Source organism: Hyperolius riggenbachi, chromosome 2 (assembly GCF_040937935.1).
Source record: "Hyperolius riggenbachi isolate aHypRig1 chromosome 2, aHypRig1.pri, whole genome shotgun sequence".
In the NCBI taxonomy this organism is placed as follows: domain Eukaryota; kingdom Metazoa; phylum Chordata; class Amphibia; order Anura; family Hyperoliidae; genus Hyperolius; species Hyperolius riggenbachi.
In genome coordinates, this window is record NC_090647.1 from 440,562,439 (window position 1) to 440,587,324 (window position 24,886).

The following is a 24,886-nucleotide window of genomic DNA, read 5'->3' on the forward strand; positions in this document are numbered from 1 at the left end:
GCTTACATCTATTTTTCTAAATACTTGTTCTGCTTGCTGTTCAGTACCTGCAACGAGAATCTTATGGAGGGCAAGTCTGCCATTGCGAGTGACCACGGGTAACGGCTGGGGAATCCTGATTTGATTCCGGTTCGGAGTGGGAGCCTTAGAAACGGCTACCACCCCCGTACATCCAAGGAAGGCAGCAGGCATGGCATGCATGTCCCGAGATAGTGACCAAAAATAACAATACAGGAGGACTTCCGAGGCCCTGCTGTATATGTGAAATGAATCAACTTTAAATCCTTTAACGAGAATCTGTTATGGAGGGCAAGTCTAATGGTGCCTTCACTGCGACTCACCAGGTTGGTCACCTCCTCAAACGGCCGCATGAGCCTGCATGCATTTCGCATTAGTGTCCAGTTGTTGGGCCACAACATCCCCATCTCCCCAGATTGTTTCCTTCTACTGTAATTATACAGGTACTGGGTGACGGCTTTCTCCTGTTCTAGCAGGCGAGAGAACATGACCAGGGTCGATTTCCAGCGAGTCGGGCTATCACATATCAAGCGTCTCACCGGCAAGTTGTTTCTCCGCTGCATTTCCGCAAAGCATGCCACTGAACACAACAGGTAGGTATATGCAGTGATGAGGTGGGTTCACTGAACACAACAGGTAGGTATATGCAGTGATGAGGTGGGTTCACTGAACACAACAGGTAGGTATATGCAGTGATGAGGTGAGTTCACTGAACACAACAGGTAGGTATATGCAGAGATGAGGTGGGTGCACTGAACACAACAGGTAGGTATATGCAGTGATGAGGTGGGTGCACTGAACACAACAGGTAGGTATATGCAGTATTGGGTATTACAATGTGCACCTGTCACACACACAGGTAGTCACTGAATGTGCTGGGCCTGGCTAGCAGTGGCACACACGCAGTATGAATTAGCAAGGCTGTCTATGCAACAAGTGTCTGTCAGTGGGACACACAGAAAAAAAAATAGGTAACAAGAACAAGATTAGCTCTCAAAAGAGCTGTTGTGGGGTGCTATTTTAGCAATAAGAATCAGCAAGGAGCAAGCTAACAAGCCTACAACAACCTAACTAATCTTTCCCTATGAGAGTCTGCCAGCAGCTGTCCCTCCTCTTACTACTGCAGGCACATGAGTGAGTGTAATGGCCGGTGGAGCCTGCTTTTTATAAGGGGGAAGTGGCTCCACGAGGGAGTGTAGCCTGATTGGCTACAATGTGCCTGCTGACTGTGATGTAGAGGGTCAAAGTTGACCCTAATGGAGCATTACGGGGGCGAACCGAACTTCCGGCGAACCGGTCGGGCCATCTCTACTATCCAGTCCATTGTGGTCCAGTCCAGATCAGGGCTGTCCAGTCCAATGTAATACAGGCAGAAAAGGGAACAGATCTAGAGGGCTACACAGGCAGATGATACAGTAAAAACTATTTATGAGTTGGATTTCTTTAATGATAAAAAAGAAAGCTGAGGACATACAATAATTTTGTAGTCGGGCCCCATCACCCGTGGTAATCATCCTGCTCGCTGGCATATTCCTTCACACTGAGAATTGCTGAAAGAGACAACTACCGTGTATCATGAATGGAATGAATCCCTAGTAAGACATACTGCAGTACTCTTTATGAACAGCAGGTGGAGGTATTCAATTTCAAACATCAATTGATGTATATTACCATATCATTTTAATATTTTAATAGAACGAAAGACTTGAAAGCCACTAAACTTGGATGTATTTATGTGGGTGAGAATGCATACATACATAGTTTTTTACTATGCATACATAGTAAAAAACAAAAAGCAAAAACACAATACATGTTTCTATACATTTTTGCAAATGTAAAGTACAGATTCATGAACCCTCTGGTTAACAGGCATGTTTAAGTCACCAATTGCACTCTCTATAGACATTCTACTATGAAATTGCCAAGCTGCCCAGCATTATCTTTTCATACTAACTTCCCTGTAATACCATCTCTGATAGCACAGTCTTGCACAAATAGCATTTTTGCACCAAGATGTAGTTGCAGCATCAAATGATTGCATTTTTTAAGGCAAGTAGTTTGGAAGGAGGTGGGGAGTAAATGCTGACAGTAGCAAGGCATAAGACAAAGACAAGACAAATAACATTTATATCGCGCTTTTCTCCTGGCGGACTCAAAGCGCCAGAGCAGCAGCCACTAGGGCGCGCTCTATAGGCAGTAGCAGTGTTAGAGAGTCTTGCCAAAGGTCTCCTACTGAATAGGTGCTGGCTTACTGAACAGGCAGAGCCGAGATTCGAACCCTGGTCTCCTGTGTCAGAGGCAGAACCCTTAACCATTACACCATCCAGCCATAAGCCTAGAATAACCATCTCTGATCATCACCCTTTAATATCAGAGAATATAACAACAGTGCCTTACTATATAAATCTAAAAATATTTCGTTTACATAAAACAATATCAAAAGTGCTATTCTATAGTGTGGATCAGGATACAGAAAACTCCCTGGAAACCAGATATCCTACAAGGAGCACTGTATTTGCTGCATGTAAAGCTGTATTGTGCTCTGAATTTGAACCAGCCTTTAAGTGTACCTGAGACGAGAAGCGTCTCAGGTACCATACTTTCCTGGGGCTTCCTTAAGCCCCTTTAAAGAGGATCTGTCAGCCATACTATGCCAGATAAAAAAAACAACATATATAAGTAGATAAATACTAGCTCTACTTACATGCATGGTCCAAGTGTTGATTTCAGTGAACTTTATAAAATAAAAACTGAAGCCAATGGTGAGGTAATTTCCTCCCTTACTCCCCCCTCCTCCCCACACCAATAACGAGTGTTGATTGTAAATGCAGGATATCCCTAAGGAAATGGTAGCAGGGACAGGGGTCCCCATGGATGCGATGCGGTGGTGGCAGCCACTGCCCACATGAATCGGCTGAGTTGCCTGTCGAGCTTGAGTGTGGGGAGGGGCAGACATGGACAGTCATGGGAGGCAGCCAATGAGAGAAAAAGGAGTGAGAGTGACACAGGCTGCAGCCAATCAGGCTGAACTAGCTGTGTCTGTGCAGAAACTCCCCCGCCCCAGCCTGCACTGCGACTTCTCTTTTGCGGCTGATTACTGGCTGCGTACTAAGGAGCTGGGGTCATGAGGATTAATCTCTGCAATAAAAAAAGTAAGATTAATTTTAAAGCTCTGCATTGCCTTTTTAGCATTCCTTTTACAGTGGGTTGCAAAAGTATTCGGCCCCCATGAAGTTTTCCACATTTTGTCACATTACTGCCACAAACATGAATTACATGAACATGATGTTATTGGAATTCCACGTGAAAGACCAACACAAAGTGGTGTACACGTGAGAAGTGGAACGAAAATCATACACGATTCCAAACATTTTTTACAAATAAATAACTGCAAAGTGGTGTGTGCATAATTATTCGGCCCCCTTTAATCTGAGTGCAGTCAGTTGCCTATAGACATTGCCTGATGAGTGCTCATGACTAAATAGAGTGCACCTGTGTGTAATCTAATGTCAGTACAAATACAGCTGCTTTGTGAGGGCCTCAGAGGTTGTCTAAGAGAATATTGGGAGCAACAACACTGTGAAGTCCAAATAACACACAAGACAGGTCAGGGATCAAGTTATTGAGAAATTTAAAGCAGGCTTAGGCTACAAAAAGATTTCCAAATCCTTGAACATCCCAAGGAGCACTGTTCAAGCGATCATTCAGAAATGGAAGGAGTATGGCACAACTGTAAACCTACCAAGACAAGGCCATCCACCTAAATTCACAGGCCGAACAAGGAGAGTGCTGATCAGAAATGCAGTCAAGAGGCCCATGGTGACTCTGGACGAGCTGCAGAGATCTACAGCTCAGGTGGGAGACTCTGTCCATAGGATAACTATTAGTCGTGCACTGTACAAAGTTGGCCTTTATGGAAGAGTGGCAAGAAGAAAGGCATTGTTAACAGAAAGCATAAGAAGTCCCGTTTGCAGTTTGCCACAATCCATGTGGGGGACACAGCAACTATGTGGAAGAAGGTGCTCTGGTCAGATGAGACCAAAATGGAAGTTTTTGGTCAAAATGCAAAACGCTATGTGTGGCGGAAAACTAACACTGCACATCACTCTGAACGCACCATCCTCACTGTCAAATATGGTGGTGGCAGCAGGGCTGTCTCTTCAGCAGGGACAGGAAAGCTGGTCAGACTTGATGGGAAGAAGGATGGAGCCAAAATAGCCAAATACAGGGCAAACTTGGAAGAAAACCTCTTGGAGACTGCAAAAGACTTGAGATTGGGGCGGAGGTTCACCTTCCAGCAGGACAATGACCCTAAACATAAAGCCAGGGCAACAATGGAATGGTTTAAAACAAAACATATCTATGTGTTAGAATGGCCCAGTCAAAGTCCAGATCTAAATCCAATCGAGAATCTGTGGCAAGATCTGAAAACTGCTGTTCACAAACGCTGTCCATCTAATCTGACTGAGCTGGAGCTGTTTTGCAAAGAAGAATGGGCAAGGATTTCAGTCTCTAGATGTGCAAAGCTGGTAGAGACATACCCTAAAAGACTGGCAGCTGTAATTGCAGCAAAAGGTGGTTCTACAAAGTATTTGGAATGATGTATAATTTTCGATCCACTTCTCACATGTACACCACTTTGTATTGGTCTTTCGCGTGGAATTTCAATAAAATTAATGCATGTTTGTGGCAGTAATGTGACAAAAGTGGAAAACTTCAAGGGGGCCGAATACTTTTGCAACCCACTGTATATGATCAACAGATAGAAATAGAGAATTGATTTTGTTTTTCATGCCTAACAGTTACTCTTTAACCACCCTGGCGTTCTATTAAGATCGCCAGGGTGGCTGCATGAGGGTTTTTTTTAAATAAAAAAAAAACTATTTCATGCAGCCAACTGAAAGTTGGCTGCATGAAAGCCCACTAGATGGCGCTCCGGAGGCGTTCTTCTGATCGCCTCCGGCGGCCAAAAGTAACACGGAAGGCCGCAATGAGCAGCCTTCCGTGTTTGGCTTCTCCTGTCGCCATGGCGACGAGCGGAGCGACGTCATGGACGTCAGCCGACGTCCTGACGTCAGCCGCCTCCGATCCAGCCCTTAGCGCTGGCCGGAACTATTTGTTCCGGCTGCGCAGGGCTCAGGCGGCTGGGAGGACCCTCTTTCGCCGCTGCTCGCGGCGGATCGCCGCAGAGCGGCGGCGATCGGGCAGCACACACGGCTGGCAAATTGCCGGCTGCGTGTGCTGCTCTTTATTTCATCCAAATCGGCCTAGCAGGGCCTGAGCGGCACCCTCTGGCGGTAATGGACGAGCTGAGCTCGTCCATACCGCTAAGGTGGTTAAGGCCGCTTGTGCCTCAGCATCTCCCCGTGTGGCTCCCAGGGACTGGAGTGCAGTGGGGGAGCGCGCCTGGCCAGGCCATGCATACCCGGCCAGAAACTGATGGAAGTATTTCCAGACTTTCACACAGAGCAGGGGTCGGGAACCTATGGCTCGCAAGCCATATATGGCTCTTTTCATGCCTGCATATGGCTCTCTGGCTCGCTAAAAGACGTGTGACAGAGCGGCCAGAGAGCCTGTGTTTACTAATCTGTGCCGCCACCCCCTCCTCCATGCCGGGTCTTTGTATTTATGTGTGCCTCCTTCATCGGCACCGCCTCCCGCGCCAGAACGCCTTTTCTGCCCGACCCAGATGGATGCGCTGATGCTGGCGCTGCCTGTGAAACAGTGATGTCACACATTACGTGTGACACGTGGGCGCAGCCAGCGGGAACTGAGGCAGCTTGGCGGGGGTAGGAGCCGACCCGACAACGTGCGAGCCGGAGGCAGCCGCACCCATAGCTACGCAGCCAGCCACTACTGCTCCGGAGCGCACTAGTGCACAAGCCAGCAGCAGCAGCAGCAGCCGCTGTCGTGGTCACTGTTCAGGAGGTCACTACAGTCTGGTCAGTTCATTTGTGGGGAAATCTTCTGCCAATGAGAGTTCATTTGTGGGGAAATCGTCTGCCAATGAGATTGCATTTGTGGGGAAATCTTCTGCCAATGAGAGTTCCTTTGTGGGGAAATCGTCTGCCAATGAGATTGCATTTGTGGAGAAATAGTCTGCCAATGAGACTGCATTTGTGGGGAAATCGTCTGCCAATGAGATTGCATTTGTGGGGAAATCGTCTGCCAATGAGACTGCATTTGTGGGGAAATCGTCTGCCAATGAGATTGCATTTGTGGGGAAACAGTCTGCCAATGAGATTGCATTTGTGGGGAAATCGTCTGCCAATGAGATTGCATTTGTGGGGAAACAGTCTGCCAATGAGATTGCATTTGTGGGGAAATCGTCTGCCAATGAGACTGCATTTGTGGGGAAATCGTCTGCCAATGAGATTGCATTTGTGGGGAAATCGTCTGCCAATGAGATTGCATTTGTGGGGAAATCGTCTGCCAATGAGACTGCATTTGTGGGGAAATCGTCTGCCAATGAGATTGCATTTGTGGGGAAATCGTCTGCCAATGAGATTGCATTTGTGGGGAAATCGTCTGCCAATGAGATTGCATTTGAGGGGAAATCGTCTGCCAATGAGATTGCATTTGTGGGGAAATTTTGTATTTAGTTTTAAACATATTGTATGGCTCTCACCGAATTTCATCTTAAAATATGTCGTGTTTATGGCTCTCTCAGCCAAAAAGGTTCCCTACCCCTGCATTAGAGGATGAGAGAAAACAGTGCATTCTACTAGGAGAAGAGAAATCCACAGTGACAATCGCTGCACACTATGTCACAGCATGCCACAAACTGAGAGGAGCATAAATGAACTGTAAACTCCCTCCCCCCAAATGTCCACGAACTGCTAACTCACTGTACCCCCACCGCATCCCATGTCCCTCATCCCCCCTGCTTTGGCAATGCCTGTATTGAAGCTTGGTCATGCCAATAAAGCTATCTTTGATTTGATTATATGTTTATCTCATCATGTCAAATATTGCCTTGGGTACACTTTAACTCTGTAGCAGAATAAGACAGCATTGTAAGTAAACTATTCCTAAATATAGACCCTTTGGTTTCACCAGCAGCTCTGGATGTGCACATCTGTAGACACATGGACTCTCACATATATGCATCACAAGTATACATATGCACACATGGCTGCAAGACCACATCAGGCTCTGACGCTATTTGTATACCTGCACAGAGCAGCCATAGACAACACAGTATATATGGCAGCAGATACTTATACAGATATATTCAGATATATTCAATATATCTATACAGATATATTCCTGATAAGCATTTATAACTCATAACACTCACAACTGCTTTTAATTGTCTAGCCATTTTCAAACACCTGTAGGAATATAAGAGATGAGAAGAATGAAGGAACTAATGCGTAGATCAAATGCTGAATAAGCATACTTATTATTTGTAAATTTTTAAAACTGTACACACACACAAAAGGAGATGGTCCTCACTGATGTCTCAAGGTAAAAAGTGTATTCAGGACATATCCTCATACAGTTAAAGAGGAACTGTTGAAAAATCTTAAAATTTAAAATACATACAAATAAGAAGTGCATTTCTCCCAGAGTAAAATGAGTCATAAATTACTTTTCTCCTATGTTGCTGTCACTTACAGTAGGTAGTACAAATCTGATATTACTGACAGATTTTGGACGGACGGACGGACACACACACACCACTAAAATCAACTGTTTGAAATTGAAAAGGTTCCTCTTGTACTGCCAAAACAACGCTTATCCATCACAGTATGGAGCACCTTGAAAGATTTCCTCAGAAAGAAGAGTCACTTGGCAGAAGGACCAAGAATTTTTCAATTAGGATGATACCATTTATTGGCTAACCCAATAAATGGTATCATCCTGATTCAAAACTTCTTGCTTTTACTGATGGCTAAGATGGTGCAACACTCTACTGCTACTACTGCCAGCAGGACATAAGCTGCCGGTCTTTAAAGTCTTGTAAATTGTGAGATGGATCTTCATGGACTTGGACTTGTTTTACCAGCGCCTCCCACTGAGAAATGCACATGCAACCAGCCATTCACATGATCTATAAGAAAATGTGATTCATCGGATCAAGACACCATCTTCCATTGCTTCATGGTCCCTTATTGATGCTCATGTGCCCCTTGTAGGCATTTTGAGCAGAGGAGAGCATGGGCATCCTGACTAGTCTTCAGCTATGCAGCCCCACAATAGAATGCTTCAATTAACTGATTTCTCTGACATCTTTCTCTCATTGCAGTATTATATTTTTCAGTAGTTTGTGTGACTCTTCTGGGAGTTGGAGCTAGGCAGATTAGCTTTCTGGAAAGGCCTCAAAGGCCTGGGCCTTGGGAGGCTGCTGCCCAATAGGGCACTGGAGATAGAAGAGTGACTGCTGCATATGGAAGAAGAAGCTGCAGATAGAAAAGGGAGGCTGCTAATTGCAAGAAACTAATCAAAGAGGGGAGCTGCTAACTAAGGGAGCTGTACATGAAAGAGAGGGACTTCTGCGCATGCATGTTACAAATGAAAGAGGGTGTTTGTTGAACATGGAGGTGGTTGCTGTACCTGAAAGGGGGGCCACAAGAAAGTTGTCCCAGGGGAGGAAAAAGTACAAATCTGGCCAAGATGAACCCCTGTTGTTTGCTTATTAGTTGTCCCTGCTTGGACCACCTTTAGTAGTTACTAACCACTGCATAAAGAGAACACCCCCACAAATCTGACATTTTTCAAGATGCTCTTAACCAGTTGTCCAACCATCACAATCTTGGTCCATGGCAAACGTGAAGTGCCTCAGATTGTTAAGCTGCCTTTCAAATACACTATGTTTTAGAACTGGTTGTTCATTTGCTGCCTAGTACATCTGAGCCCTTGACAGGGCCCTTGTAATGATTAATCAATGTTATTCATGACATTTGTCAGAAGTTTTCAAGTTGCAGCTGATCTGTTTATGAATTACCTTCTTTTACTTACAATATAACAGGATTGTCTTACCTTGTTTTATCTGATGTTCTTCAAAATTCGCTCCAATTTCAGTTTCCTGCCCAATGTCCTTGATGAAGTTGGAAGGGAACATTCCCATCTTTCCATTGAGTATTCCCTCCCACCAGCCTTCCTCCACCTGCACACAAGAAGCAGAATATGAGTGGTGAGTGAGAAGAACCTGCCTATGATTTCCAATCAAATGTATGTGAGGCATATACTGTAGTACACAGTGAATTTACTAAATACTGACTGAGTACTGAATAAAATCGGAACTCTTATACAACAAGGACAATAATTTAGCTTTGGAAAATTGACTGCATTATTGGTGAACAAATAATATGTTTTTTTTTAGGTTATAAAAAAGCGGGGAAGAGTTAGCATAATTTGTCTAGATTTTCTCCTTTCTGAAGCCTAATTCCTGAGGAATTCCTACTGAGTACCGAGGTAATCTCTACATTGCAGCTAATGCCTATTCAGAGTTGCAATGCTTCCAGCTGTGTGCAGCAAATTACACATGCAGGAATAGGAGAGTTACAGGGCAGTCAGTCATTTTCAAATTACACTAAAATGTACAGATTTCTTTCTTGAAAAAACATCGCTGTTTGAGCATTGTAGCCATTGATGCATAGTGGGCAGCAAAATGAATGATAATTACAAAATGACTTGTGTACTACTTGAAGTAGAATTTCATTTGAAAAATATCTGCTCTTAGGTGGCAAAAGTCAGTAAAAAATAATGTATAACAACATGTTGGAAAATTACATTAAGAGGAACTATAGTGAAAATAGCAATGAATAAAATGCCTTCTTTTTTACAATATTCATTTATAAATTATTTTGTCAGTGTTAACTTATTGTAAAATCTTTTCTCACCCTGATCTACATTCTGAAATGTATAACAGGTAGTGACATCTTTACTCCTGTCAGGTGATTTCTGCGTAAGGAGATATTGCTTGCTTGGCAGTTGGAAACAACCATTATTTCCCACAATGCAATGAGATTCCCAGACAGTAAACTGTCAGGACCTTGGTCACGACATCACACTGTGGGATGGTTTCACCACATTCAGCCACACCGAATCAGTTCATTTTAGCGCCGAAGCTGGGCCCCGTCACAGCAGCAATGCTATGCTGCGCGACTCACGTAAGAGTAATTTGGGGATCCCGCAATCGCCAGACCCCGAATTACATCTCCCTCAGAGGGGTACAGTATTTAATGCCTACGGGGAGTGTAGCCAACTGCCTGGCGCCTATATAATATGTACTCTAGCCACACAGACCACCCTGATGCACTATTAGAGAAAAGGTAAAGATTTCCCGTGGGAAAGGTGGCATCAGCTACTGATTGGGATGAAGTTCAATTCTTGGCTTAAGTTCCTCTTTAAGTTTTCCATACATGGTTTTCAGACAGCGTTGTGCTTTTCCCCCGCAAACTGTGCACTTATACCTATTTTACTACAAAACAAATTATTGCAAATGAAAAATTATGCGTGGAAAACACGTATGAAAACATGATCAGGAACACGATCCCTGCTTTACTCGCATTGTTAATGGTCTACTTTACTGTTCAGTATGCTCAGCTGTAAAAAAAAAACAAACAACAAAAAAAAAAAACACCAATCACTGTTTTCTACGAGCTATGAGCTACATACTGTAAGAGCTTGTGTTCTTTAGCAAATACAAATCTCTCCCACTCTGGGGGCTTACCCTTGGCCAACCTACCCTGGCAAAAGAAGAAGTCTGGACACCAATGCAAATGTAGTGCTAGTCATTTATGCCTCCAGTGTGAACATGGGTGGGGGTATAGACAGTCAGCCTGGCAGTGGTTTTGCAGGTTTCCCAGCCTGTTCAGAGCCACTAAAACTATGCTTCCTCACTGCAACTGCTGCCCACAAAGTACAGTACTCACCATTGTCTAACAGTTGGCATTTACAACAAGGACAGAGACAAGGTGGTAAGCGTGATGGCTACTTTATTTAAAGCATGTCTGTTTTATTATCAAAATGTCTCTGATGAAGCAGGGTTAATCCCTGCGAAACAGCGTTCAGACATCTCCTTTCCCCCTACTGCTTTAAACATTGTGTCTACCCAGCCACAACAAAGGGTATTTTACACAGCGGTGCCCATCTCTTTTTCCTTTTTGGCTTGGTATTTATGGACTGTCTTGGAGCACGCTGCAGGTAAGCCCAATGTGGTTTTTGATCCATCCCTGACGCATTTAGTGCCAGTTTGCGGTTTCTCCTATCCCTGGCATTTACATTGAGAATGGGACATTTTTCAGTCTCCCCATCGATCCAAACATCATGATGTCACCTGCATCTGTCAATGTAAGGGCAGCAACTGGCACAGAAGCATCATTCCTCATGTGCACTTTTCCACAATAAAACATTAGCCAATTATAAATAATACTGTTTTTCTCCCCAATGTTAACTTTTTCTTGATGCCTCAACCTAACCTATCCCTCGTGTAAATGAATTCCTGATACCCAACCCTAACCTACGTTCAAGCTGCAACTTTTTCCTGACACCTAATATTAATCCTAACCTGTCACCCAAAGCCTGCCATACAATGGCAGATTTTCACCCCTTTCATGCCCAAAGGGTAGAGCCTTCTCAGATCGACATTGAGAGAGGGATCTACCAATATACACTGATTTTTAACAGAATCTACAAATCCATTGTACACCGCTCCCCAAAAGCCGGTGACGTCCCCCCAGGTCTCCCCCCAGCTATATCACTCACCCGGTGACCCTAAGGAATATTCATCAGAGAGCACTCTCACTCACCTGTTCGGCTGGTGCACTCCTTCCTGTGTGCTTCCGTAATCTCCTGCTGCCCCTAATCAGTGACCTAGCGGTGTAAAGTGAATATGTGCATGCTGCCGGGTCACGGAGAATGGGAACCAGGAGATCATGGAAGATCACGGAAGCACAAAGGACAGGTAAATGAGAGTGTGCTCTGCTGCTTCTAGTACTCTTGAGTGGCCCAGTGGGAGCAGTATAGCTGCCCCCCCCCCAGCTATACCGCTATACTGCTCCCACTGGGCCCCTGCAGAGTACTATAGATACAATGCACCATCTCCCAATAATCTTCCTAATTTGGGTGTCTATTTGACTGAAAACCTTTACCAATACTAACCTTTCATAGTTCTTCAGTTATTCAAGGAGAGCTTCCATTGCAGCTTATCCCCCAGCTTCCCAAGCCATGCAGCCCATACCAATAAACCCTCATTGGGACTGTGTGAACTAAACAGCTCTGTCATACAGCATTAGGCTGTGAAATCAGTCAATGTGATGAGGCTGCTAGTGTAGTGGTTTTTCATGGATATGGTCTTATGAATTTAAAGGTGGCAGGCAGACAGCTTACTCCACATTTCAAATGCATATATGTGAAATATTGAATTGTATATCTATCCAGCCAGTCCTTCAGTAGGTCGGAGGTTCGGGGCAATCTCCACCAAGACCTCAAGGCTCAAGAACAGTCTTTTCCCATCTGCTGTCAACTTCCTGAACTCTCTCCATGCTCTCCCCCCTTAAGAGTTCACTGTTACCAACAGATCATATTTACACTGCTGTATATTATGTATATAGTGTTACTCTGCTGTGTTTGATTTGTATTCCTCTTCCAAATACTGCGTGTCCTATCTCATACTTTTAGTCCTGTATGCCAAACCCAATTCCAGGCACGACCCAGTCATGCTTGGTGAATAAGATGATTCTGATTTAGCCAGCCCAGTAACACAGGACAAGCATCATCATCTATGTGTCCTCCCCTTTCTTCACTCTGCATTACAGCATAGGCTTATCCATACATACCACTGTGAAATGCAGCTAAGTGGTTCAAATGTGTGTCATTACATTAGTCTAATTTAAAGTGTACTCGAGGTGACATGTGACATGATGAGATAAACATGTGTATGTACAGTACAAAGCATATTAATAGCCAGGGTGTTTTGCTTGTTTTATTTTGTTGCCTGAAATAGTTAATTTTTAAGGCTGGAAATGACAGCCTCTGTCTTGTCAGAACCTTGTCAGGAATATAGTAAACATCACTGATAAGCAAATTACAACCATAAAAGTTTTTTTGTGGGAAAATACATTTTCTACATATTTCTGAGAGCAGATGGAGAGAGAAAGGGTCAATATAGTTCATGTATTTTCATTTAGGGACACCTAATAGACTGCAACTGAGCAGAGACAACAAAACATTCAATCTACTTTCTAAATGTTTAAATATAAAATAAAATCCTGGGATGTCTTAAAAAGTCATTTTTAGGAGTAGGAGGATAAATATAATAGTTTATCTCATTAGTTTATTTTCACCTCGGGTTCACTTTAAAGAGAGAAACAGGTATTTACACTGACTGACTGTGTGTTAAAATGCATTCAATGGTCCTTTACTAATCACAGTACTGGGTTACATGGAGAATTATGCAAACCGTATATCATTCCCCTCTTTAAGGGGGAACATAGATCATGAAAATCAGGTGTTTATATCCAGCCAGTCACCTCCACTACAAGTACAGAATGGCAGATGGCTCCTAATATGAATGGGCAAAACAGCAGCTGCAGAAGCACACATTGATATAAAACTTCCAATAAAACTGCATACTAATGAACACATTTCCACTAATTTGCCATCAAAACATTGACGTGTGATCAGGGCAGGAGAGCAGACAGGCCAATGTCCAGCACGCCATTAACACCGCACAGAGCTGTGACATTGTAGACTAGACAGGGACATGTAGCAACAGACACTTGGTGCTGCTATGGAAATCATTGCCTTACACAATATCTACAGCTCTACAGAGTTCATGGTTTGGACATCAAAAGTAGGAGCTTGATCTCTGCTGTTTTATTTGCCACTTTCTGCTGTGAAAAATTAACCCTTCTGCCACCAAAATGAACACACACGCCACAGTGGAATCACCCAAACCATTTCTACAGGTTCACAAGTACAAAGTCTCACTGAGCTTCACATACAATATTGGAGTCAGATTTAGTATTAAAAAAGCTCCACTTCTCGTCGAGCGTTCTTCTCCAGACCAGCTTGTCCACAAGTAAATTAAAATTCCCTTGCAGTAGCACACAATTTCCAGACATCTGATAATTTCAATCAATAGTCCTTGTTGCGAACCACACCTCTGAAAAAATGAACAAATGATAGTGCAGATGGTTTATGCCAGTCATTTATCAACCCAAGTGCCACCTTATGCCAATAGGAAATTAGGGGGCTACCACCACCGTTGGGTCTCCTCTGCTTACCCCACTCACTATCGCTTCTGTCTATAGTAACTAAAAATTGAAGTCGTATAGTGTAAAACCACTTTTAATTTAAAAAGTATTGCACTTACATTAAAAAACCATATAACAGCATGTCAACTCGCTAGTCTGCGGGCGTTTGCCTGTATCAGATCAGTCTTCCATTGTCAGCACATTCAGCTCTCGGCTCCGCCCGAAAACGAGAGGTGCCATGAGAGGTGCTGTTGGAGGAGAGTGTTTTAATTCTAGTGTCATGAGTAGCCAGTTGGCCGTTGGTCCTTTAGTCCCACTTGATTGGACCCTTTCCCAATAACCTGTCTCATTCAGTGCCTCATTGCCCGTGGGTGTGCGTTGGACTGTTGTGTTGTAACTACCCTTTGCTTGACCAGTATGTTTTGGTTTGCAACCTGTCTTGACTTCTGATCTAATGACTGAGTCCCTGTTTGATCCCTGGTCATCCATCTGGCTATTAAATCTTCCCCGTATGACCCCTGGCTTGCTCCTGACCTTGAGTTTGACTGACCCCTGAAATGACAGTCATCTAGCCCCCAGTATTGACCTTTGGTCTACTTTCTGGACTCTGTCTCTCCTTGACTTACTGGTACTTCATTGGTTTCCTCGGCCTTAGATAATATACTGTATATTACATAAGTCCTGGGGGCAACCGAAGTCGCTTTGACATGTTTAGTCCTCCATTCAAGCAGGGGCTTGACTTCAGGCAAAGAGCATAGTGGAGAGTAGGATATAGGATATGAAAGGTAACCAGTGATAGCCTAGAAGCCTTACAATAGGTGTCCTATTCCCAAATGAAATTAAAATATAAAGGGCTAACCCTTTTAGCAGAAAAGGTCTCTAACCAAATATGTTTAAACATTTTTTAATATAAACAAGATATTTTAAAAGCTTGTTAGCACAGTTTCAGCATTGTAGCAAATATGTATGAACCATTTCTTAGCTATATGCAAGATGCTCAACTCTGATAGCACAGTTAGGAGTGAGTCTTCTGTAGGCGGCGCAGCACATGACATAATAATAACACAAATGATTACTGCTCTGGAAATATTTAGGTTACATTTGGATGCAGAAGAATTATTACGGTTTATTTTTACAGGTAGATGATAGTTTGTGCTTGTGAGCAGGCGTACATGCTGTAAAGGAGAATGATCAGCAATGTGAGCTATGGAAATGTTTTGTTGGTTTTGGGGTTTGCTCAAGCAGACGTGTTATATATAGACATCAGTTTACTGATGTGGAACTCCGCCCAAACAAACATCTTCATTTTGGGTGAGTGGAGAATGGTTCAAGCTTATTCCTTTCCCAGACATCATACTCACCCTCTAGCTTCATCTCATAGAGAATCACTGCTGAGAATCAAGTAGAAATGACTGTGAATCTTGCTTTCTTGGCAGGGGAATGTGCGGCAGTGACGGCGGTGACGGGAGGATAGGTGGAAAGGTGGAGGAAAGGGGTTTAAACACAGACCTAGAGTCCGTTTTTAAACGGGCTTAGGTCTACTTGTGATTGTATATCTTGCTATACAAGACATCTGGTAACAGGAACTGTGGGTATAAACCTGACACTTAGAAATGAGAAGCGGAATTACTGAGGCCATGACTGCAACAGTTTCTGACTATTAAACCACTAACCAACTGAGTGTCATATATATTATATATATATATATATATATATATATATATATATATATATATATATATATATATATATATATATGTTACGGCCAGAACCCGAAGTCTGGCCACTGGCCGGTCAGAATGCGAAGTGGCCGGCTCATGCGGGCAAAATAAGAAACGACTAAACATTTTGGACTTTGGCCGGCCAGAACGTGCTGTGACTTAATTCCCCCTCCTCTGTCACTAATCACATGCCCCCCAGCAAAGCACCCACAGCCATGCACAGCCCCCCAGCAAAGCACCCACAGCCATGCACAGCCCCCAGCAAAGCACCCACAGCCATGCATACCCCCCCAGCAAAGCACCCACAGCCATGCAAAGCACCCAGCAAAGCACCCACAGCCATGCAAAGCACCCAGCAAAGACCCCCCCAGCCATGCACAGCCCCCCAGCAAAGCACCCACATTTGTATCAGCTGTAACTAAGAAATACTTTTCTTTAAAAATATTATTATGCAGTATCTTTCAGAGCAGAGAGGAAGTTCCAAGTGCCATTCATGGTGCTGGACAGGACCCGAGATGTTTTGGGATTTGTGCGTTTTGGACTTTGGCCGTTTCTAGAACTGGCCGGCCAATGTCAGAAATTCCCACCATTTTGGACTTTGGCCGACGTCAAATCGGCCAGTTCTAGAAATGGCTGGGCAATTCTAGAATTGGCTGATTTCTGGTTTTGGCCGAAACATATGTACGTATGTATGTATGTATCTACACACACACACACACACACACACACACACACACACACACACACACACACACACACACACACACACACACACACACACACACACACACACACACACACACACACACACACACACACACACACACACACACACACACACACACACACACACACACACACACACACACACACACACACACACGGTTTTCAAGTCATCCAAAATGCCATATATTTATTGTTCTTGTACTTGTCCATCTATGGTCCTGTCTACTGTGAACATACAAAAAAAGGTTATTTAAAAATCCTGAGGAGCATTGTACTCACTGCTTCTATTTTCTGCATATTATAGTAGAGAAAAAGCACCATTCTAATCATTATCATTGCTGTGCTATCTGTTGTCATCAGCTATGGTCACATGATGCGGCATGAGCCAGCCTCTAGCAGTGGCAGTTATGGTCTCACACTGCTGCATGAGCCAGCCTCCAGCAGTGGCAGTTATGGTCTCAAGCTGCTGCATGAGCCACCTCAACTGTCACTCCAGGCTTAGCAGCATTTGATGCAGCAGCATACCTGGTGTTCTCCCTGAACTGATCCCTGAATTTGGCTATATCTTACTTCTACAACATGTTTTTCCAACTGCTCTGCTACGTTTGGCTCTGCCTAGTGCCAGCAGTCCTTGCCTGGCAGTTTTTCATCATTTGTGGCAGAATCTGGACTCTGGCTGGACACTGTAAGTATCAGCAGTACACACAATATGACACTATGTTTCCACATATCTCCACTAGATGTTCACATTATTAGCCATAGGGGGTTTCCAAGGGAGGAGATTTATTAGTAGTATTTAGCGTTTATATAACAAATGTCTATCCCTATCTATTAAGGGTTAATATGTTTTTTAAATCTAGGCCTTTCCACAGTGGTGTAGCAATAGGGGATGCAGAGGTAGCGTCCGCACCAGGGCCCTTGGGCCAGGGGGTCCACTTTCAGCCACAGTATTAGCTCTTTATTGGTCCTGTGCCGGTAATGATCACTTCTATAGATGCTTTGAATTGTAGTAATCATCATCAGTAATCAAACTGTTCCCCATCCCCTTCTTGCACCTTTGCACCTTTGACACTGTGCTTGTTCTTGGCAGGTTTTGGTGTGCCGTATCAATTGTTACGTATAGAGTGCTGGGAGGGGGGGGGGGGATTGAAAACTTGCACTGGGGCCCACAACTCCTTAGCTACGCCACTGCCTTTCCATGTTGCCACAGCATCATACTCCTGCTGATGTAACATGTGTGTACAAGGGACTTTACCATTACTGTGGCAACTGCACCCTTATGTCAACTAGTAATAGATACTGAGGCATACATGCAAAAAGGGCGTCGGGGAAAAAGGGCGCGTGGTGTAAACGATAAGCGGTAACATATAAAAACATTGTGTTGTATTTAGTTTACAATAATTTTTTACAAATTAATAAAATATTTAATAATGTGTATGAAATTGCAAATTGCGAAAATAATAATTTTCCGTTTTAAAAGTAAAACTTATAATTACGTTTGTTAAAAAACGATAATATATGTATAATCATTATAATTGTATAATATTGTGTATAACCTTCATTTATCATTTCTTCATGCAATAAAATCGTAAAATATTGTTTATAGCCCTCCCTCTACCTATCCCTAACCCTTAGACCCCCCCCCCCCCCCCCCGATGGTGACCCCCCCAGGTGGTGCCTAACCCTAAGACCCCCTGGTGGTGCCTAACCCTAAATCCCCCTGGTGGTGCCTTACCCTAAGACCCCCCCCTGGTGGTGCCTAGCCCTAAGACCCCCCTGGTGGTGCCTAACCTTAATCCCCCCTGGTGGTGCCTAAAGGCCCATACACACGTCGGATTTTAGCGAACGACCCGTCGTTTGAACGTTCCGTCGTTCGGACGTTTTCGCGTCAAATCCGACGTGTGTACAGACTATCGTTCGGGTGATAAGACTGGTCACCAACGATCCGCCGGGCGGATCGCTGGTAACCAGTCTTATCACCCGAACGATAGTCTGTACACACGTCGGATTTGACGCGAAAACGTCCGAACGACGGAACGTTCAAACGACGGGTCGTTCGCTAAAATCCGACGTGTGTATGGGCCTTTACCCTAAATCTCCCCTGGTGGTGCCTAACCATAAGACCCCCCTGGTGGTGCCTAACCCTAGGACCCCCCTGGTGGTGCCTAACCCTAGGACCCCCCTATTAGTGCCTGACCCTAAGACCTGCCTGGCGGTGCCTAACCCCAATTCCCCCCTGGTGGTGCCTAACCCTAGTTAGTGATCGCTTTATTGTGTGGATAATAATGTTTCACAAATAGTGACTGTAAAAAATATATTACAATATACTTACTGATCACTTTATTATGTGAATAATAAAGTTTTACAAACAGTAAGGGATAACATTTTAAATAACGTTTTAGATAGATATGTTTAGTATTTTTATAAACGTTATTCGTTACAGGCGCATTCTGTACACTTAAATCTTCACAAGCGTAGTTTGAAAACGTTAATAATCTCCGGGCACCAGTTTAAACCGTTAATAATCTCCGGGCGACCTTTTGTTCTATTCGTCGCCCATCAAATTATATTTATTATGGGAGTGAATGGCGGCGCCTTTTTTGTCCACTTGCCTCATGCGCCCAAATTTCCTATCACGATACTGAGGCCTTTCCATGTTCCCATAGCAACTGCAATCCAAAAGAGTAGAAACTTTGGCTGATTCAGTGGCACAGCAATAGGGGATGCAGTTTAGAGGGGCCCACTAGAAGCCTTCCTTCATCCTTCTTATTTGCTTTTCATTGGTGTTATGCTGGTAATAAACATCTCTATAAGAGCATTGCACAGTGGTAATCATTAAGAAACGGTTTCCTTATTCTGATTACACCTCATGGGCACTGCAGCTGTCCTTGATAGGTTTTGGGGCTCCATATCAATACAGTGCTTAGGTCCCCATGTAAAACTTGCACTGGGGCCCCAAGCTACTTAGTTACGCCACTGGGCTGATTAATTTAGTTACTGCCTTTTTTGTAGTTGAAACCAAGGTCTTTCCAAGTTGCTACAGCAACTGCATCCTAAGGCTGTTTTTACACCTGGCCATTGTGTTTGCAGTATGATGCTCCGCACTATCGCAACGCAAAAAATTAATCTATATAACCCCTGCGGCAGAGTGTGCAACAGTTATATGCTGCATGACGTACTCCCGGATGCACAGGAAGTACGTCACTGGGATTCCCGGGTCTTTACATCGTATCTCCGTCATTCCGCGCATGCGCGCCGTACTGCCGCAGGCAACATATTTAAAATCCCTGCGTCACCGATTGACTTACATAACTTCCACCACCATTGCATCTCCGCAGAAGTCGAACACGCTGTTGACTCTGCGGCGGCTCAGCGGACAATCAGGCACTTCTGGCATGACACGTTAATTGTGCTATGCCCCATTACCTTGTATTGTCGTTGCATTGCCCTGCGGTAACTCAACGCACAGTTGCAAGGCAAGTGTAAAAGGGGCCTTAAAGTGGACCCAAATTAAAAATACAAGATTTCAGGAATAAAATCTATTTTCTAAATTATAATAATAAATATAAGCCTTTTTTCAGCTGCATGATGACAAATATAAAATATTTTACATTTATTGGAGGAACCCCTCCCTTCCTTTCATATTGCTGGGACAGAATCCGGCAAAATGCTGGAGTAGGTGGTGTCCGGCAAAGGAGGAATTGCTAATGGCTGCCACCTGTATAACCCTAGTTATGCAAAGAGGAGGGTGAAAAGCATGCACTGAAATGCTCATAGGCTTGAAGGAGTGTTTATTTATTTTTGTATGTGTCAGAGTGGTGCAACTAAATATTTTGAATTAAAAAAATGTTTGGTTTGGGTCCACTTTAAGCAAGTTAGTACATGCTTAGCTTAGTATATACTAAGCTTTCACTATTATCGAAACACCTGATTTAACTTGTATTGACTGGGACCTTCCCTTGTTGCTATATTAGCCCCGTCCAATACAAACTGGTAGTAATTGACTACTTTTTGTGTTACTAGAGCAGAGTACAATATTATCAACTGGTTTTAATGTAGGACTTTCCTCACTGATATAACAACAGCCTCTTGGTGTGAAGATAGTTGAACCTGTAATTCAAAAGCATTTTCTGAACTGCAGATTCTAAGCCAAAATAGTAAGACACCAGCCAGCCTCTCTACTCGCTTGCACACTATATTGGTAATTAGACTTAACCACTTGAGGACCACAGTGCTAAACCTACCTAAAGACCAGGCTGTTTTTCCTGCAATTGGCCACTGCAGCTTTAAGGCTAAGCTGCAGGGCCGCACAACACAGCACACAAGTGATCCCCCCTCTTTTCCCGCCACCAACAGAGCTCTCTGTTGGTGGGGTCTGATTAATCCCCCCCCCCCCCCCCCCCCCAGTGTTTATTTTTTTATCAATATTTAAGTTATTTTTATTATTATTTTTTACTATTTATTTTTTATTTTTTTTAAACTCTCCCACCCCCCCCCATATATATACTGTGTGCACACAGTATATACTGTATTTATACAGTATATATGTAAAAACACATGCAGATCTGTTTTTTTTCTTCAGCCCTGTGCGACTCTTCAGGGCCACTTTACATTTTTGTCCCGCCCCGTGACATCACGCCGCCGCTCTGATTGGCCGCCGGGCCCCCGGAACAAGAGCGGGGCTATGGGGAGCCCGGCAGCCAGCGATGTACGCAGAAAGGCCGGGGAGAGCTGGGGGAGATGCTGGAGTCCCGCTGCGCAGCAGCGATCGTGCGCCGGACTCCTAAAAGCCAGGGAATTCCCTAACCCGACCTGAGCTCGGGCTTACCGCTCGTAGCTCATCTCTCCAAACCAGAGCTCAGGTCAAGCTTACCACCAGGGAGGCTTTTCTATGTTGCCATAGCAACTGCATCCTAAGGGTAATGCCCCATAGTAGTTTAGGCTGAGAGACACGGCCAAGCGTTTGCAATGTGTTTGTGTTTTGAAATCGATGTTGGTGCGGTTTTTCTAAATCATGGTAATTTTGCGGCAAGTATCATTCAAGTCAATTGGAATGCGTTTTTCAAATTGCAAATGCATCGCAAACACTTGCAAAACACTTGGCAGTGTGTCTGTAGCAAACCTCCCAACTTTGTCAAATAAGAGGGAGGGATGCCTTTTAGGGCAAAACTAGCAAGAAACATGCCTTTATTATCTCTCCCATCAAAAGTCCATAAGGAATTTACATTTTCTTGTGCTTAATGTGATGTTTTGTTTTTTTTCTACAGTGCGGCGTCTCTTCTCCAGACCACCACTCATCATCACACCCAGCCCTGACGCCATCCTGCTGTACTCACAGCTCGTTGAAGTGCAGAGATCTCTGGTGAGTATTATTATTCCTCCCTATTGCAGCTAATTAACCCTAATTAGTGCTAATCAGGTAGAATATTTATTGTTCTCTGTGTTCATTCAAAATTTAATATATATTTCTCTTTCCAGCACCGTGAAAGAACCAGGAATGCCATGCCGACTGCCCTGGCTATCCAGAAGTCCTGGGATCAGAAGACAGGTCGGAGAGTGCACCCACTCTTCCGGTTGAGTGAACCTGCTCCTACACGTAAGAGACTTGTAAAGGGAATACCGTATTTCATCCACCATAATGCACGGGACACTTGGCTTTCAGTTTTCTGTGTGTTTTCGTCACACCATGTGTGTTTGTATGCAGAAAAACGCCCACATTTTTTTCACAGCTCCTAATGTAATAAAAAAGATGCGCAGAATGTGCAGAATTATGCCGCAGGATGTCAGTTTCTTTCCTGCGCATAAGTAAAGGTTAAAAAAGGGTGCATGCGGCAAGTCGTGTAATTGGGTGCCGCAATAGGCGCAATGTGAAATATATCAGTATTTGCGCGGCGGAGCAGAAATATGGACACCCGGTAAATAGCAGGTGATGGTACAGCAGGGTTAGGCGTTTGGTAGATAGTGTGTGCGGGGGGGGGGGGGTAGTTTAGACATTAGGCAGGTAGTGTTTCCTGGGAAGATGGGGGGGGGGGATTATTCTAGTAGGGGTTTAAGGGTTAGGCTTTAGGCAGGTAGTTTGGGTGGGGTGGGGGGGTTAAGGGTTAGGCATTAGGTAGGTGGTGTGCGCGGGGAGTTTAGATTTAGGCATTAGGTAAGGGTTAGGCGTTAGGTAGAGAGTGTGTGCAGGGGAGGGGGGTAGTTTAGGTTTAGACATTAGGCAGGTAGTGTATGGGGGGGGGGGGGGGTCTAGGCATTAGGTAGGTAGCGTGTGCAGGTAGTGTGTGCTGGGGGGGAGGGGGAGTTTAGGTTTAAATGTTAGGCAGGTAGTGTTTCCTGGGGAGGGGAAATTATCCTAGTAGGGATGGGAAAGAAATTATGCTAGTAGGGATGGGAAAGAGTTTAGGTATCAGGTAGGTAGTCTGTGTGTGTGTGTGTGTGGGGGGGGGTTAATGGTTAGGCGTCAGGTAGATAGTGTGTGCGGGGGTAGTTTAGGGTTGGACCATAGGTAGGTAGTGTGTGCTGGGGGGGGGGAGGGATTTAGGTTTAGTAAGTTTTAGTCGCTAGTGACCGGCTGGTTAGGCATCAGAAAGATGTTAATATTAGGGGGGCAGTTTAGGATTAGCCATAAGGAAGGGGTTAATATTGGAAAGAGGTCAGTCCTAGCTGTCAGGAAACAGGTTACCCCTTATGATGGGAGTTTAGGGTCAGGTGTGAGAAATTAGGTCTCTCTGTAAGAGGATTAAGCAGATTGAGTTGATCAATGGGGAAGGAGAGCCAAAACTGCACATGAAAAATGTGTTACAAAGCTTATGTAGTGGAGTATTGGTAACTGCAACATACATTTTTATCCCTACAGCTGAATCTAATTGGTGCTAGAATCATACCTACCCTAAAGTGATAAATAGGGATTTCTGTCACGTTGTCTAGTATTTTGCCTCTGACAGACCAATACTAAAGTGAGCCATACACACATCAAATTTCCCTGTCATGAGAATCTATAGCACAATGTGACACATCAATCATCATTTTTATCGATTTTTACTTGAACAAATAGAGGTGGGGAGGCATGGCGGTAGATCAGTGGCACATAGCATTGCACTGCATCAATCAGTCAAAGCTGTATATCAATAGATTTAGATTTCATGCTGACTGCACTATACCATGCAGCTGCAACATTTAGTGAGACTTTTTGAGCAGCTTTGATAGTACAAAAACTGGAGCACCCGGCGCTCAAGGTTATAATCACAATGTGATAAATCGCAGTGGAATAAATCCTGAAAGGATAACTCTTCTCAAACAACCATGGACACCAGCCACAAGGTTCTATCCCGTATGGGAACAAATGCCGGTTCCTTCGTGTCTAGTTAAACAGTACCTCTCTGAAGTATGCTGGCACTGTACCCCAGGTGTGGGAGACCCTCCTAGCCTCACTCCGATCAATCGCGGGGCCTGGGGAAATCCCTCGGATGCAGCGCGGATCAAAACTCGCGCAGAGATGATGAGAGCGTCTTCCTCTCCGTCCGTCGGATGTGACGTCACCCGCTGCGTTCCACTGACTGCTCAGGCTACTGTCGGCTGTTTCCTGAGTACGGAAACACAGAGGGGACAACCTAATTGTGCAGACTGCGCCCAAAGTTGGTTAGCTGCGCAAATGAATACACTTACGGACAATTTCTTTGGTTTATTGCATGTAACAATGTGTATCCCGATCCGGATTTCGGCCCTTACGCCTTCATCAGGGGATACATTATACACATTTCAAAAAACTTATATAGGTGAACATCATTGGTTAATTGCACAAGCCCTCCCCCCTCCATCCCGTTTAGTTGCCGACACTACAGGAGGAGGGAAGGGACACATACATCTTCAATACAAAATCGATACATGAAAGGTAATAGTCAATACATAAGAAATTTATAATCTAAAAATGAGTTATAGAACCAGCTATATCCTGAAAATAAACAATAAAAGTATTAAAATTAAAAATATATATAAGACCAATATAGTGAGCTTATTCATCTTTAATGAAACAGTTTAGATCTATATGGGCATTTAAGCCCCCAGGTTTGAGTGTATCTAACTGGTAAATCCACCGTGTCTCTAGCTGTGATAAGATTTTTACAGTGTTACCACCCCTCCAATGCGGTTTCACACTATCAATAGCAAAGCATTTTATGCCATCTGGAGATCTCCCATGGCACTGAGAAAAATGCT

At 44.1% G+C, this 24,886-nt stretch overlaps 1 protein-coding gene across 3 annotated transcripts in view; it reads right to left on the bottom strand.

Annotated features, from left to right (window-relative positions):
- The window catches only part of LOC137546932 (SH3 domain-containing kinase-binding protein 1-like), a 516,647-nt gene that overhangs the window by 193,006 nt on the left and 298,755 nt on the right, over window positions 1-24,886 (bottom strand). For all 3 annotated transcript variants that reach the window (XM_068269991.1, XM_068269992.1, XM_068269993.1), the window contains one exon: window positions 9,004-9,130. In XM_068269991.1, the coding sequence (XP_068126092.1) occupies window positions 9,004-9,130 (127 nt within the window). The remainder of the gene's footprint in view (window positions 1-9,003; window positions 9,131-24,886) is intronic.